We start from the raw sequence: 17,368 nt of genomic DNA, 5'->3' as shown, positions 1-17,368 counted from the left end.
TACGCACTGCAACTTAAAACTCATCCCAGAGCCTGTACTTTTTTTTAACTTTTATCTCAGTGGGGGAAATTAAATCACTACTTCTACTTTAGCCGGAATCTTTTTTTCATGTATTATATAACTGTAACTGTATGACTTTAGACTGTGAGTGCTTTTGCCACCTCTGATCATCAGGGGAAACTTTCAAAGCGACTTCCTCCATGAATTCGTAATGCACAAAGCAGAGTGAAGACAGAAGCCAGAAAAGCCAGACAGAAGAAGTGAGTGTCACGTTTGAACCCTGCTCATCTGCCATATTACACACTGTGAATTTCCAGTGTGTGAAGGAAGGGGGGGTCCCTCTCACAGTTTCTTCCCCCACCTCCTCATGTATGTGCAGCCGTTTTTCCCTTAACTACTTCAGCACCAGTTTGTACTTTTCTTGTTTGTCTTCTCTTCAGCGCTCACTCTCACAGGGACGCAATGCAGAGTGCATGACAAGTCCCGCATGCATGCGAGGTGCGTGAAGCCCCAGTGCTGGAGAGGCGTCGGGGAGGGGGTTAGATAGCGAAAAAAAGGACGGGGAGGCACCTTGTCTTCTCAGAAACGGAGTGGGATGACTTGGTTACTTGGTTACCACAAGCAAACACTGCGGGCTGTGAGGTTCTGGGCCAGTTTACAGCCTGTTAGAGAGCGAGTTGAAGAGGATGGTGTGCGAGATCACAGTCATTTAGTCGCAAAGGGTCTCTTTCAAAATCCCCACCGAGGACAATCCCATAACTGACGATGACGGATCCCATTCATTTCACGACGGTGCACAGTCATAACCGCTCAGCGATCGCACAGGTGGCTCGACCGGGACATGAACGCTGAGTATTTGTGCGAGTCGAGGTGTAAATATGAAAACAATCAGTGTAACCGTCCCTTGTTAAGACTGTCCACTTCATTAGGTACATCCAATAACGTGGCGGAAGCGGTGCATGTCCTACTGCCGCCGTCGTCCAAAAAAAACCCCAGAAAAACTAAAATATGTAGACGAATGCTGGAAGTAGAAGACTGGCTCACCTGAGAGCTCACCATTCAAAGACAGGCTCCTCCTTAGACTTCTGATCACTACAGTCGACCATCTTGAATACCCACAATTCTTCCTGATCAACATCAATGAGTCCCAAAGACTGGGTCGGGACCCACAGATGGGTCGCGAGAGACCAAACAGTTTGACTAATTTGTCCAAGTTTAAAGCCCTGATTACAAAAATATTCTGTTTCTATAAAGTGACAAAATTACCTGACAATAACGGCACAGATTCCCCTTAAAGCAGAGGTCTCAAACTCGTGGCGCACGGGCCACACGCAGCCCACACCCCAGTCAATATCATGCCAGCGCTTATCATGTTCTAATGAACATTTTGTGTGATTTAAAGTTTCACTTTGCACCATAAATGTGTTTTAATTGTAGACTTTATATCACTTCATATAAAAAAAACACTTTTACTTTGAAATGCTTTGAAATATCATGATAAATACCATAAAATGAATATTAAATGGGTTTATTAAAGGGTTCAAAGTCATAAACCTGCATGTGGCAAACCTTAAAAGAGATGCTGTGTATGAAAGCTGACACTTCAAAGACTTCCTTGTCGTTATTTTGACCTGCGACGCAGTACAAGGATAAGAACACAGGTAGTTCTGCTCAGAGCAGGTGTCGTGTCCTGTCATAAAAAGCACCTGTGAGTGAAAAACACCACAGGCTGCAGGTGATTACTCCTCTTTTCGTTGTTTTGGTTAGAGAAAAATGGAACTTCCTTCATGCTATAAATTCTTTTGTGCATTATTGTCGCAAATTTCTGCGAAAAAACCACTTCCTGAGCTCATGGGAGATTAAAAATAAACACGCATGATGTCACTTTGCTGTTATATCCTGCACTCAGTTTTCACACAGTGATGACAATTTAAAGCCGTTTATTCTCCTTCTTTAACTTTCATATCTACATTATTTTACACCATGATGGTGAACGCAGAAGTGACTCGAAAAGATGACATCTAGCTCACCAACGTACACTCTTAGTGATTTATGTTGAACGGCCACACGGTGGAGCCACACGTGTCCTTTCAACGATGCAAAAAAAAAGGTGAAGCTATGTGATTTCACTGTGTTTCACGACCGTTAACGGTAGCAGCTAAATCCCTCCCACTTCTTTCAGGCCATTCACTCAAAGCCCCGCCCCCAAAGGACAGGAAGCCATGTGTTCTTGTCAAATTTTCGCTAACATTTCAGTGTTTTTGTAACATATCGTTTTGAAATGGTTTTGGTAACATAAAGTATGTTGTGTTTGCGACACTATTTTTTTTTTACTCTGTTTTCACAAAATGAAAGAAATTAAGCAACACGATTATTTTGTTTTATAGTGACATTTTCATATCGTCCCATGAAACCGTGAGCTATCTTTATTTATTCAGCCACCTTCTTGAAAAAGAAGCACAGTCAAAAGAAGTTTGTGACAGTTTTGTTTCAACAGAAAGAGCCAAAGTAGAATTTATTAGACTATTATGTAAAATCTGGTGTCGCTATCAGATTAATTGGATTGCTGCATTAACATCCTGTAATAAAACCATATAATAAGTAATTTGACACCTTACTGACAAATCTTTGACGTGTAACATTATGTGAAAAAAATGTAAACAGTGACTTTTTACTCATCAGACGTTAAACTGCCATCATCGACCGCCACAATCGCAGTCGACATGACCGTAAATGTAGGCGGCATTTACATAAAAAGAGACGGAGTGGGGCATCTTACTTCCAATTTGTTGTCCAATTTTTGAGAGTCATTCAGTTAGCGCGGGGGGATTTTTTTGCATGAGTCACAGTAGCCTATAAAAGACATGCAAACCCACGTTCTGGTCTACTGTTGACTGGGAGACACACATGGACTGAGAAATACGACAGGGTCGAGAGAGAGGGGAAGAAAGAAAGAGAGAGAGAGAAGCGGTGAACAAAAGGAGGAGAGGAACAGCAGTTGTCGAAAGAGGAAGTGCAGTCGCTGTGGAGACAGGTCAGTACCAGCCGACTACAACACACTGTAACACTTCCTGACTCTTCAAAGTCAGATTATAATCATGCTTTTAAAGTCGTATAACAAACTGTTTGAAAGTGTTCTGCGAGAAGATGTCAGGGTTAAAACCTGATAACTTTTTACCTCAAGAGCCAGTGCCGCTTTCTGTTCTCTCACTGTGAAACATCCTTATACGCACTCTAAAAAGCATTGAGTTACTGCCACGTGATTGGCTGATGAGATATTTATATGTACAAGCAGCAGGACGCGTACCTAATAAAGTGGCCAAAGAATGTATAGTCAAATATAGAAATGCTGCAAGTAATTTTTCGATGACTCGAGTAATCGTTTGGTCCAGAAAATGTAGAGAAAATATTGATCAACCTGGAAATGATTTTAATGATTTCTTTGTTATGTGGAGCAAAAGAAACTAGCGATCAGAAATTTTGCTTTAATCATGAAAAAAAACCTAAAACCGATAAATCAAAAGAGTTGACTTATTAAGTCACCGATTAATAATCGATAATTCGAGTAATGGTTTCAGTGCTAGTCAAATATCAATAAGACTTATTTCCATGTTTTAAACCATGATTTCTAAAAAAAGAGCAAAATTAAAATATCAATGTAAGATCATTTTAAGAATTTCTCAAATAAAACTAGGAAGGAAATTCAATGACTCACTTCTTAAAGATGTCAAACTATCGTGACCCAAATTACAATATAAGTCGTGACAAGAGGTTAATCTAATTTAGCAGCCATGTCACACCTAATATTCAAGACATGTTCAGTGACTAAATTACAACTTAAAAACATATAAATTGTCTAAAAGGTCAGGAAAATTCTGCAAAGATCTGTAGGTCACCTGCTTTTTAGATTTTGAACCACTGGATCGAGTAGAACTTTCTGGATCTGTACAGAACATTTCCTTCTTACATTAACGTGACAAAATTCTGATCCATTAAGGTGTCTATGGGACTGAACCATGCTACAGATGTAAGCAGATGTGGATGAAGTTTAGCCTCATGGCAGAATGTCTAATCCTGATTGCACGTACCAAATTTTTTTGAAATTTCATGAGATACAATTTTAATTATTGCCCGTTAAAAGATGGGGATTTCTTGAAAATTTGATTAAAAAAAATTTGTGACATAATCAGTGGGTAGATTCTTATCAAAATGTCAGGGAACATGCTTGAGCAATCACCTACACATCACAAAAAAAAAATAATGTGGAAATTGTATGGATTATAAACCCAAAAACAGGCCAGAATGTTTGATGACTCATAAAAATACATTTTATTTCTTCAATTATAAATGTAACAACCACCTGGACAAAATAATCTCTAACAATCCTTAGATTAATCATTACAATGATGGGATACCTGTGTGCTATGGAAGCCCAGCTGGCCAATTTCAACTCTTGCTTTGACAAAAGTGAATTTATCTGTTGTTCTGCAAAAAACAAAACATTAAACTAAGCAAATTCAAAAGTATTTGTTTAACACTGATATACATTTGTTTTGCATAAATGTGCTCTTTTTAGATTTTATATTGTAAAGTGAGTTTAAAAACTTCGTAGTCCACTCCCTAAAAATCAGGTTTTCACAGCAATTATTGCCTCTGTTTTGAAAACTCTAACTGCTGCATCTGTCGCCCCCTGCAGGATTTCATCAGCTGCAGCACGAAATTACAAAAAAGAAAACAGTCGATACTCAGGATGAGGTTAATGCTAATCGTGATAGGGGTTGTTCTTATGCAGACACCTAGCATGTTAGCATTAGCTTCACTTTGGGAGATCTCACGAAAGGAAATGCTGCTGCTGCCTCTACTGCCTCTGTTGGACGGGAGGACACATGACAGTCAAACTTCAGTGGACTAACGTTTATCTATCTATAAATATATAGATATATGTGTAAATATGTGTGTTTAATAAACGCATTGTTATTTAAAGGTCCAGTGTGTAACAGTTAGAGTTTCTCATAATCGCACACACACAAATCAGGGATAGTTATGTTAACTTCTGTATTTTAAAGCTCCAGTGTGTAACTTCAGTCGCCAAAAACACTTATTAGCATCACCACTGCCCCAGACACACCCCACAGCTCAGGTGATCTTAAAGAACTTTATAAAAAGACAACTTTAGGTCCTTTAGGTTAGGACTGTAGCTCACTTTCCTCACTCATGTTCCAGAGAATGGTGGATAATTCCTTAACTCTTACGTTTGCCACCGCCTTCTTGGTTTACTGGCGTGGTTGTTATGCTTCCTGTCTTCCCGCCGTCATCTGTGATGTAAAAAAACAAGACACAACTCTGTGTCTTCACAGACACGAAAACAATTGGTACTTAACCTCAGACCCTTGACCTGTCCCAAGATTCCCCTCTTGGCCCGAGGGTTCATTGGTATAAATTGAGGATACTACTCAAAAATATGTTTGTATACGTGTATAATATCTTTAAAATATTTATTTTTTAAATACATTTTAACATTTTATTTAACCATTTAAAATAGACCTGGTCAAGACAGCAAATATCCTAAAAGCTTGATATCCCAATATTTTAGTAACCACATATAGCAGTGGAAATTGCGTTTGTATTTTGATGGTGTTATTTAACGTATATATATATAGATATATCTATATCTATATATAGATATAGATATAGATATATATATATATATCTCACATTTTTACATTCTGTTATTGTCTTATTTTGTGATCATTCTCCACAGTGACTTCTAAAGCGGACACACTTTAAACTTTAAATCTACACAAAAATTTACTCAATAACTTCAATGTTTATAAAAAAAATAGAGATGGTGTAACAGGTGTGTGCATGTGTCGTTTCAGTATATTAATTTACATCATACTGTATGTCACCTTTAAGTAACTGAGGGGCTTCAAATATAGCTACACCCCCCCACCCAAAAAAATTTAATGTACAAACTACTTACCAAAAATGTACGTACATGTACAATGTACAGCAAAAATCAGAATACACAGAATCTTATTTACAGCCTAAATTTCCACCATGTGTTAAAATAAACCAGAACAGCGACACATTATCAGAACCATTCTAGTGTAGTTTATGTCACTTTTCGCTTATTTTAAAATGATTCTAAATAGAATACATAGAATAAAGGAAGTTGTAGTTGCAGCAGATTTAATTAACTGATAACGGACGACACGTCAGAGCTGCTTTTGTGTTATTGTCTCATTATTGTACTATTTGTTCTGTGATGCTGTTTGTTATGGTGAATGTTTTTTCCAGGTCGACTTGTAAAAGAAATTTTAATCTTCCCAGTAAAAAAAGAAAAATAAAGCTTTAATGAATGAATAAATGAACTTTTTGTGCTTGTTTAAACCAACACATTCACATTCTCTTCTGTGTGGCACCAACATATTGTGATATTATTTTATCATATTATTCAGCATATTGTTCATCAAAAAAAATCTCTTTCCTTAATCCAATATTTCCCAAACACATTTTGTTTTTGTTTTTTCATTTTCAAAGTGATGACTAATTTAAAGTCATATCTGAATTACAACTTCATTTTATGCTTGTTATCTAAAACATTTAGTCATAAATGTGAACAAAAATGTGTTTGGGGACCACAAAAAAACCTACTGCGACCCATCTGTGGGTCCCAACCCAGTCTTTAGGAAACACGGCCTCAATCGACATAAATTAAAACCTTAATTATTAAACTTAAAGAGATTAATCTAAAGAAGAGGATTAGGCTCACATGTGCATATGTTTTAAAAGCAAAATTAAAAATGCAAAATTCAGATTTTAATCATTCTTAATCCCAGAATTCTGGGAGTAAAATTATGATTGAAGTCAGAATTCAGATATTTATTCTTAGTTTCTGAGGAAAAATCTCAGACGTTAATCTCAAATTCTGAATTGTCAGAATTCTAAAATGGTAAAACTTTCAAAAATCTTTTTTTCTTAGAATTCTGACTTTAATCTTGAATTCTGATTTATTTTCCTATAATTCTGATTTAATCTCAAATTATTCATTTTTTTCTTGGAATTCTGACTTTAATCTTGCATTCCCAAATTGACATTTGGCCCTAATCCTCTTCCATTGTATGATTGAATTTACTTTTATTTAATTTGTGGTTGTTTGCCCTTTGTTATTTGCTTTGTTGTTGAATTTGAATTGAAATTCAGCTGAATTCATATCAGGATTTGTTTAGTCTTGAACGACATGACGGAAAAATAAAAACCAGTCCTAAACATCTAAGTTTGTTTTAGTGAAACCAAGTCAGTCTCGTACCATTTTGTGTTTACATGAGGAAAAACATCTCTCCTGCTGCCTTTTCCTTACAAAAAATGAATAATTTAAGTTGAATAAATTATGAATATCAAAGATCTTGATGGCACTTTGAGCACATCCCGGCCTGATCCTGACAGGACAGCAGATGTTTCTGCTGCCAGAGACAGTTTGAGCTGCTTTAGTCAGAGGCAGGAACTCTGCATGTGAATTATCTTTTTTTTTCTTTTAAAAAAAACAAAACACTTTGTCATTTGTTTAGATCAGATTCTCTCTAAACTCAGGGGATTACAGCCTCAGCTCTACAGATGCTGAAGATACAAGAAGTAAAATCAAATCCAAAGTTATCCACTGAGTAATGATTTTAAAAGAACATCCACAACAGGATTTAATTCAAGATTTTTTCAGATACTGATGCTGATGCTTTTTTTAGATACTGATGCAGTTTTGGCCCACGGGCCACCTATTGATGACCACTGATTATCCATTGCTTTTGTATCTTGTCTTGATAATATTGAATTGTGACTTAAATATCGTGATAATATCGAATTATGACATAAATATCCCGATAAAATCAAATCATGACTTAAATATTGTGATAATATCGAATTATGACATAAATATCCCGATAAAATCAAATCATGACTTAAATATTGTGATAATATCAAATTGTGACTTAAATATCATAAAAATATCAAATCATTACTTAAATATCGTGATAATATCGAATATTGACTTACATATTGTGATAATATCGAATGGTGACTTAAATATCCTGATAGCATATGTTTATTATAGGCACACGCACAGTCACAGGCTATTCTTCTTGGGACATTGCATTGATTTTCTAAACTCAACCAGTTCCTCAGACATGAGGTTCTGCCTCATTAGGACCAGGTTTTAGTCTCCATGGGGACTAGTGGTCCCAAAAAAAGGTCTCCTAAGGAGATTACAAATACACAAACACAGAGAAAGTGGGCGGAGCAGTCAGTCAGCTGACAAACTCAGTCTCTGTCCTCGATTTTCTGTGCCATTTACGCACAATGTGAAATATTTCATAAAAGCGCAGCAGCAGCAGCAGTGGACCTCTCTCTCTCTCTCTCTCTCTCTATGCTGTTTGGTCAGCGCGTGCACCGGCTGCCTGGAGACATGACGCACCGTGGACACTTTTTGAACCGTTTCCATGCTGTCGTGTTATGATACTGAGTGAGTGATGGGGAGGCGCACATGGAGGAGCAGCGATGTCCTCGTCGTCCTGCTGCTGCTCGTCCTGTGCCGGGGTCGCGCCGGTGCCGCCACTCTGGAGTCCATCCACTGGAGCAACTCTAACCCACAGTAGGTGCAGGAGTCAGGTCAATGCAACTTTGTCCGTGTATGTACTGCTGCTGATGATTGTGATGATTATGTGTCAGGATTCACCAAATGTCTACTTCAGGACAGTGGTCAGCAATAGGTGGTGTGGGGGCCAAAACTGGCCCGCCAGCATCAGTACACAATTCTGTGAAAAAGTCAGAATTCTGAGATTAAAGAAAAAGTATGAATTATGAGATTAAAGAACAAGTCAGAATTCTTAGATTAAAGTCGGAATTCTGAGATTAAGGTCAGAACTTAATTCTGATTTCTGACTTTCTAAATCTCCCACGCAGATTTGCTCCAGGTCAGGGTCTGGTCCTGTATCCTCAGATCGGGGACAAGATGGACATCGTTTGTCCTCGGTCAGACGCCTCCTCCGGCGGGAAAGAGGAGTTCTACAGGGTTTACCTGGTCTCCAGGAGCCAGATTGAGAGCTGCACCGTGGATAAAATGGACACGCCCCTGCTGAACTGTGACAAGCCTCACCGGGACGTCAAGTTCACGTTCAAGTTTCAGGAGTTCAGCCCCAACCTGTGGGGTCTGGAGTTCCTCAAGGGGAGGGACTATTATATCACCTGTGAGTTATATGTGTGTGTATGTCACTGCCTAGTAATAGCGGTGTGTGTGTGTGTGTGGGGGGGGGGGTTTAAAATCGATACAGTGAAATATCGCAATATTTTGCGTGGCTATATTAGCTTTTGAGACACCAAGTATTGATTTTTTTTGGCATACATTTTTTTAACTGATATTACAAATATGAAATACATATGATTGCAAGAAGAATATATATATAGAATATAATACATATATGTTTATTTGTATAAAAATATGTTTTTTAACCTATTTTTATTGGATTTTGTTTTTTTGCTCAAAAAATAAACCATAGAAAGCTTCAAAACATACTAATAATGACAAAGTAAAGTAGAACATCTAAAATGTAATAAATATTGCAAACAAAATCAAATATTACTAAAATAATAATAAAATAATCTTTGCTTATTGTAACCATAAGTGCCAGAAATTGTCCTGTGAGTAAGTGCTTTGCCCAATTTTCCAGAACACCTAGAGAACTTTCAATACCTTATTATACCAATTATTCACGATTTACTACATGTTAAAAGCATGTATAAACAGTTTAAAATCAAGAAAAACAAAAAAATCCACAGTAGTTGTACACGAGTAAGAGATGTGACCAGTATAAAACATACCTGCAACGGAATCTTTCAATTATTTGTCTCAAATTTTATTTTTGATAAAAATTCGACGCTTTTTGCTCCGTTTTTCCACCGCTCTGTGTGCGAGAAATGAGAAAAGTCTGATTCACAACTGAATTATTACATGTAAACTACAGGTTTAGCAGTGTCACTTAGTGTTTACTCTTATTTTTCCCCCCTCATTCCCTCTTTCTTCCTGGAATAAAAGGAAGCCACCGTCATTGACTCCCTTTCAATCTGTCAGTTTGTGTGAGATTCAAAAAAAGAAAACCGTGGCCTGGTTTTCTGGACCGCTGTCACTTAAAACCAGCGTCTTAGTGGCAAGTGATGCATGAGACAGAGAGTAAGTCTGACAATGTAGCCTCATCCGAGCGCGGTGGCGGCGGCGGCACACTTCGCTCTGGCAGGCCAGTGTGATTTCAAGAGCTTACATGCCCCAAATCACACCAGGCTTTTACAGCATCAGGCAGATTTGAAGGGAGCTTTCATGGCAACGTGGCTCGTGATGATGTTGTTATCTGACCTAAATGCTGCTAACAAGTCTGTGTGTGTGTGTGTGTGTGTGTGTTTGGGAGTGACTGGGGTGAACCAGAGTTCTTTGTGTGTGTTTTTAGTGTGTTTTAGTATAATGTTTCAAGTTTATTTATGATTTAGAACTGAAATCATCAGTAAATACAGTGATTAGTTGCCTTTTCAAGAAAAAAAGACATTACTGTGTCAGTTTATTAGGCACACCTAGCTACAACTGACTGACATGGACGCGCCTATTATGTGTTGTTTCAACAATGCACTCAGTGTTAAAGGTCCAGTGTGTAAAAGTATGTTGGAATTATTTCATTCATATTTTAAATAGTGCACAAACAACTGATTGTATGGATTCTTGTTCATTTTTGTTTAAAAAATGAAGTTGCGTCTAGAACTGAAATCATCAGTATTAGTTAATTTTTGCCAGAAAGAAGACATTATTGTGTCATTTTATTAGGTACACCAAGCTACAACTGACACTTATTTGTATGGTGTTTGTTTTGCCATTGAGACAAATGATGTGTTGATTCAGTAATGCAGTTATTTTGAAAGGTCCAATGTGTAAAGTTGTTTTTTAGTTAGATCAACACAATAATAAGTAATGTTTCCACACCTTCGTGCACTTACCCGGCGCCATATTCTACAACCAAAACAGTGCATTGTTTGAAAATCTTGTGTAAAGACAATGTGAAATGTGTTGTTTCATCCAAAGACGGGACGTTGTCAATAACAACTGCACAATATCCACATTTCGCAATCTGCTCACATCTGGAATTCAACGCCTAATGAAATCAAACTGATAAGATAGATAGAGAAAATGTTTACTGTAAAGATCAAGAACCGTCTCATATTATTATCATTTTCTTTATTCTACATATGTTGCTCTCTTTATTTCTAAAAAGCCCAGCCAGGGACAGGAGTTGCAAACTATAGCAAATGGCTATATAATACTATAATATGTGCAGTACATCAGATGCACTTTATGTCCCACTGCATTGTCCCTGATAAATAAAGATAAATTCGATTGAAGCTGTAATCTAACACTTGCCTCTCTCTCTCTCTCTCTCTCTCTCTCAATGTCTTCGTCTCTGTGCACCAGCCACATCCACAGGTTCTCTGCGGGGTCTGGACAACACTAACGGAGGAGCGTGTCGAACACAATCCATGAAGCTGGTGCTGAGAGTCGGCCAAAGTAAGTACTGTGTGAATAGATAAATGTGTCATGTGATCATCAGAAAGTGGATCTGAGATACATGTCTCATTCCAGAAACAATAGAGGAAGTTGTCAATAAAGAAATTCGACATAAAACTCACTTCCTTGAAAGAAAATAAAAGCCCATTGTTGCTGCTCTTCACTGTGTTTCTGTCAATTATGAGAAAACAATCTGCAAACAAGAACATTTATTTAAAACCCTTTAACACCTTTTTTTAACCATATAAGGTCCAGAAAATGCTAAGGGCTTTTGCCCATTATTTCCAGAATAATGTTCAATATCTGGCTGTTATTTTACAATTAACTGCATGTTAAAATAGTGTATTAACATTTGAACAGTGTAAAACATATTTAAAATAACATTTGTTTGAGTTTTTGTCTCAATGTCCAAAAAATGGAAACTATGTACATGCGTTTTTTTTCCACGCCAAAGACGCTCATTCTCCGGCTTCCTGCAACAGCACGAGTGAAATAATAACCACACGTTGGCTTTGATGTGCAACTTCTCAGCTTTCAGAAACCGTTGGAGTTTTTCCGATAGCACAAACAATCGCGAATGTCAAAGTGCGCTTGCGCAAACGGATCATCTGCTGTACGCTCGGTGTTAAAGGGTTATTCTTCACTTGACCAAATGGGAAAAAATGAGGTGAAACAGCCCTTTAACCACAATTACTACTGGTCTAATCCTAATCCTGACCTTAAACGTAACCTAACCCTAACTTTAAAACATGTCTTTAATTTTAAATGTAGTCATTTATGTTACGGGGACTTTTTGTCCCCATAAGGACGTCAAGTCCCCGTAATGTGAGTGTGTTTACAATTTTAGGTCCCCACAACACACACACACACACTTAAAGAAACAATTGAATCACTGTTTAGTTCATATTATTCCATCGTATCACCTTCTCTCTGGAATCACTAAATAGTGAGCTAATCTCCATAATCTATTCATTCTGTGGAAGGGAGATTACCATCACGAATGATCTGAAATCCCTAATTCAACCCCCCTGGCAGCTTAAGAACATCAGTATTATCTTGCATGCCATCGTTTACATTGGTTGTTGCATTCAATAATCTTTTTCTCCTGGATTAACATCAGAATAGCAGATTTTCATGCGTTCGTTTTTTGTGCTTTTATACATAAAATTGAATAAAGACTATTCCACGCCATCACCTTAAATGTCCTGGGATTAATCCCGGCAATACAATATTCATTTAGAAACATATTTAGGTCGTTTTATTCCTTAAAATACTACACTGCAATATTATCACGGAGACCAGTTTGAAGGGATACATATAAGAGGAAACATGCCGTTGAGCGTCACATGACGAGATAAATCAACACTGTGTGTGTGTGTTTCCAAGACTTTAAAAAACGTTATCTGTTAAAGCCCCAAAGTGGAATTAATTTGCCTCAGAGATGAGGAGTAGTATTTATAAATTATTCAAGAGTTTGGGTTTGAGATGAGGAATTATTTTCAACGGGAAATGTGTGTTTTTTTATCTACTCGTGTAAACATACCTTTAACAGCACCAGATGATATTAATAACTCAGATTAAGGTGTAATCTCTTGTTAATATCTGCAAACAGTGTATTAAAGGTCCCGAGAGTCTATTTGGCGCCTGTGTGTAACATATATTCACAGTTCATGTGTTGTATAATGTGAAATGTGAAAAAACCCTTTATATATATATATATTTCTCTCTATATATGTATATATATATATATTTCTCTATATATGTATATATATACATATATGTATATATGTGTATATATGTATATACAGTACATCTATATAAGATTTTGTACATACATATATGTATATATGTGTGTGTGTGTATGTACAAAATCTTATATAGACCAATTTTTTGTGAAAAAATACTAAACATAAATGTATGAATAATTAAGAAATAAATAAATAAATAATAAATTAAGTAAGTAATGAATTAATACATAAATACATATATGAATATATACGTGCATGAATAAATAAATGGAGGCTAAATTAATGTATAAATAAATACAATTGTTACAAATAAATAGATGAATAAATGAACAAATGAATGAGTTAATTCAGAAATACATGAATGAACAAATAAAATATGAAATATATACATTGAAAACATTTATTTATCAGTGTTTTTTTTATGGCCGGCATTAATTAATGAATTAATTTTATTTATTTCCTCATTCATTCTTTTTATGAATATATTTATTATTGTATGTATGGTCCTCCATACCAGCAGGAAACAGGATTGTACTGAATAGCCACTAGGGGGCGACTCATTTATTTTCATAGGAGACACAGAATAATAAAATTGGTGGAATGCCCCTTTATTTTCCCCTAAAACCTATTTTGGAAAGAAGTGGATCATTATGTGTCATACGTGTGTGTATGTGTGTGTGTGTGTGTGTGTGTGTAGGCTGTTTGGGCCAATTGACAAATAAACCTATCTCTGTAAGGACATTTTGGCTGGTCCATACAAGTTTAACAGGGTTTTTTAAGGGTTAAGACCTGGTTTTAGGTTTTGGGTTAATGTGTGTGTGTCCACAGCAGTTTAGAGTTTTTCCCGTCAAGAAAAACTGAGTCTCAGTCGTGACTCAAATGCCACTTCCTGTGGTTTAATGAGTCAAGAGGACGTTTCCCCCGACTTTCTCCTGTAATGCGTTTTTACCTGAATGAGTGTATTATTTGAATAATGAAAACCCACACACTAATAATTCCACTACTGTCAAAACAATGTCAACAAACAGAGACACTTTGTCAGGACGACACATAAACACAGTAAAGGGGGGGAAAAAAGGTGATTTTTATTGTTTGTTTACTGCTCCACTTCACATTCCAGACTCCTCGGATCCTCCTTCCACGCTGCAGGAGTCTCCCACCAGATTCCCGCCCATGAGACCAAAGTCAAAGGATTCTTCTGTGAAAGAACACGGTACAAACAAAATGATGTCCTGCAGAATATCCAGCAGTCTTTGTTATTTTGGGCTCTATGACATTACTGCAGAAGAGTAAACAGAATTGAAAGAAAGGGAAAAAAAACATTAAGTCAGAATTCTGAGAGAAAAAAGTCAGAATCATGAGATTTAAGAAAGTCACATTTATGAGATTAAAGTAAGATTGTTGAGATTAAAGAAAAAGTCAGAATTTTGAGAAAAAAAACCTGAATTTATGAAATTAAGTCAGAATTCTGAGAGAAAAAAGTCAGAATCATGAGATTTAAGAAAGTCACATTTATGAGATTAAAGTAAGAATGTTGAGATTAAAGAAAAGTCAGAATTTTGAGAAAAAAAACCTGAATTTGGAAATTAAGTCAGAATTCTGAGAGAAAAAAGTCAGAATCATGAGATTTAAGAAAGTCACATTTATGAGATTAAAGTAAGAATGTTGAGATTAAAGAAAAAGTCAGAATTCTGAGAAAAAAACCTGAATTTGGAAATTAAGTCAGAATTCTGAGAGAAGAAAGTCAGAATCGTGAGATTTAAGAAAGTCAAAGTTATGAGATTAAAGTCAGAATTATGAGATTAAAGTCAGAATGTTGAGATTAAAGAAAAAATCAGAATTCTGAGAAAAAAACCTGAATTCTGAAATTAAGTCAGAATTCTTCACAAAATTCAAGGACAAATTAAGATTCAGAAGGAAAAACTTACAGATCAACCCACGCTGATGGAAACATAATTACAAATACAAACTCAAGAAAGAAGGTGAAAGTATACATTCATGCACGTAGCAGTCATAATCATTTAAATGCACATATACTGTATTATGGGATTCTCGTACAGTGAGGATTAGAGCCTATTCTCCTGTGACAATAGGCTCCTGATTTGAATGTCAACACTCAGATCAGGCGGTAAGACGACGCAAAGTGACTGAAACTGCATTTAAATCTTTGTCATGTGTCTTGATTCACTCTTTCATCTCAGTTTCCTGTTTTCTGTCTTCCTCAGATGCAGGACAGACGAACCCCAGTGACTCTGAGACGCGGCGGCTCGTGTGGATTCTCTCCGCCGGCGCGCTCGTCCTCCTGCTCGCCGTCGTCGCGCTGGTTCTGCTTTGGAGGCACCGGCGGCGCCAATGCGTCCCGGGGGGCCAGCGGTCGGCCTCCGTGTCGCTCAACACTCTGGCCGCGCCCAAGCGGGACAGCGTCAGCAGCGACAACAACGGCTCGGACCGCAGCGACGTCGTCTTCCCGCTGCGGCCGTCTGAGGGCATGATCTGCCGACACTACGAGCGCGTGAGCAGCGGCGACTACGGGCCGCCCGTGTACATAGTTCAGGAGGTCACGCCCACGTCGACGCCCACCAACATTTACTACAAAGTTTAAATGTCAGAGGTCATGATTTCCACATGACTACGTTTTCATTTTTCCATTTTAAAGAACTGTGGTTCCCAAAGACTGGGTCGGGACCCACAGATGACGTCACATTTTAGTATCGGCTCGGCTCGCTTGGAATTCTCCAGAGTAGGGACTAAAAAAAGTACCAAGAATCAGATAGTTTCACTAATGGAAAAGCAAAATAAACGAGTAGAGTCGAGCCGAGTCGTGCTATAACTGTGTAATGAAAAGCGCCATTACTAAAGATTTATGTGTATATGTTTTTCAGGCAGCCCGGGGCCCAAGTGGAAGTGAATCTGGCTTGTAAGCAGAGGGTCTCCGATTCAAATACCAAGACAGATTAAGGACTAGGGTGCCCCTGAGCGAGGTACCCAACCACCTTTGTGTGTGTTCACTGCTGGTGTGTAAAAAAATAATTGATTAAATGCAGAAAAATAAATAACTTCTCATTACCGTAACTCCTGGACCGTTTGTGATGGACTCAGAAATGTGTCCAGGGTGTGACCTCCGCCTTTCGCCCTATGTCAGCTGAGATGGTACAAGTGGTAGAAGATGGATGGATGGATACGGGAAAGCAGAGGAATAGAGCTTTGCGCCCATATACTTGTCATTACGGTAGAACCTCAGGATTCCGCGCAACGAGCGATTGAATAACTGCCAAATATCGAAAGTGAAAAAACACCCACTCATAGAACAGCCATAAAATCAAAAATAAATCCAGGCATCAACACAGGGATGGTTTTGTTGTATATTTACGGGGTTTGATTGGCAGAAATTGAATATACCACAGAAAGTATGTTTGTAAAAGTGTATAAATACTTTGAAATAAAACATATTTGCTTTTTATTAGAACGTGTGCCTTTCATGCTGCATGCATTTTGGGCGTTTCTTTACGCAGGTGGCCATTTTGTGCCTGAATCCACGCAACATTTTTGAAGCGGAGCCTTTCTGGTATGCGCAGGCCACCGTAGTTCGCTGACGTGCCTGGGGAAGTTAACGGTAAGCTGATGAATGCTCTGAGATTCTTTTTTTGTTTCACCACTAGAGGTCACTATTTACATTTACTTATTACACACTGTACCTTTAAATATGGTCGTTCAAGGCAAGGTAAATTTGATTTATTTGCACTTTATCATACACATGGTTGTTCAATGTGCAAATAGAATAATAAAGTGGTTTTATGAGGACAGTCCTTGTTTAATGTGCATATTTAGATGCTGGATTATATAAGAAAATTAGGTCGTGGGAACTTGTTTTCTGACATTTTCAACTGTTCTCTGACCTTTTAGAGCATGTAACAGATATTTGGAGTCACGTGTTTGGTTATAGGAGTTACATAGTCCAGGCAAGTTTAATTATTGTATAAAGCACCTTTCCTACACCGATGATAGAGTTCGAATCTTGTTTTTTCTC

The 17,368-nt window shown here is 37.4% G+C and overlaps 1 protein-coding gene across 1 annotated transcript; it reads left to right on the top strand.

Annotated features, from left to right (window-relative positions):
* Window positions 1-8,367: 8,367 nt before the first annotated feature.
* LOC131459753 (ephrin-B2a-like) lies at window positions 8,368-16,729 on the top strand. Its single transcript, XM_058629831.1, has 5 exons — window positions 8,368-8,644; window positions 8,956-9,239; window positions 11,501-11,593; window positions 14,462-14,554; window positions 15,567-16,729. Exons 1-5 carry the CDS (start codon window positions 8,523-8,525, stop codon window positions 15,941-15,943), a joined length of 969 nt encoding a protein of 322 aa, XP_058485814.1. The 5' UTR covers window positions 8,368-8,522; the 3' UTR covers window positions 15,944-16,729.
* The last annotated feature ends 639 nt before the right edge of the window (window positions 16,730-17,368 follow it).

This window comes from Solea solea, chromosome 5 (genome assembly GCF_958295425.1).
Source record: "Solea solea chromosome 5, fSolSol10.1, whole genome shotgun sequence".
Taxonomy (NCBI): Eukaryota; Metazoa; Chordata; class Actinopteri; order Pleuronectiformes; family Soleidae; genus Solea; species Solea solea.
Note: the sequence above shows the minus strand (reverse complement) of the source record. Positions and strands in the feature narration are given on the sequence as shown.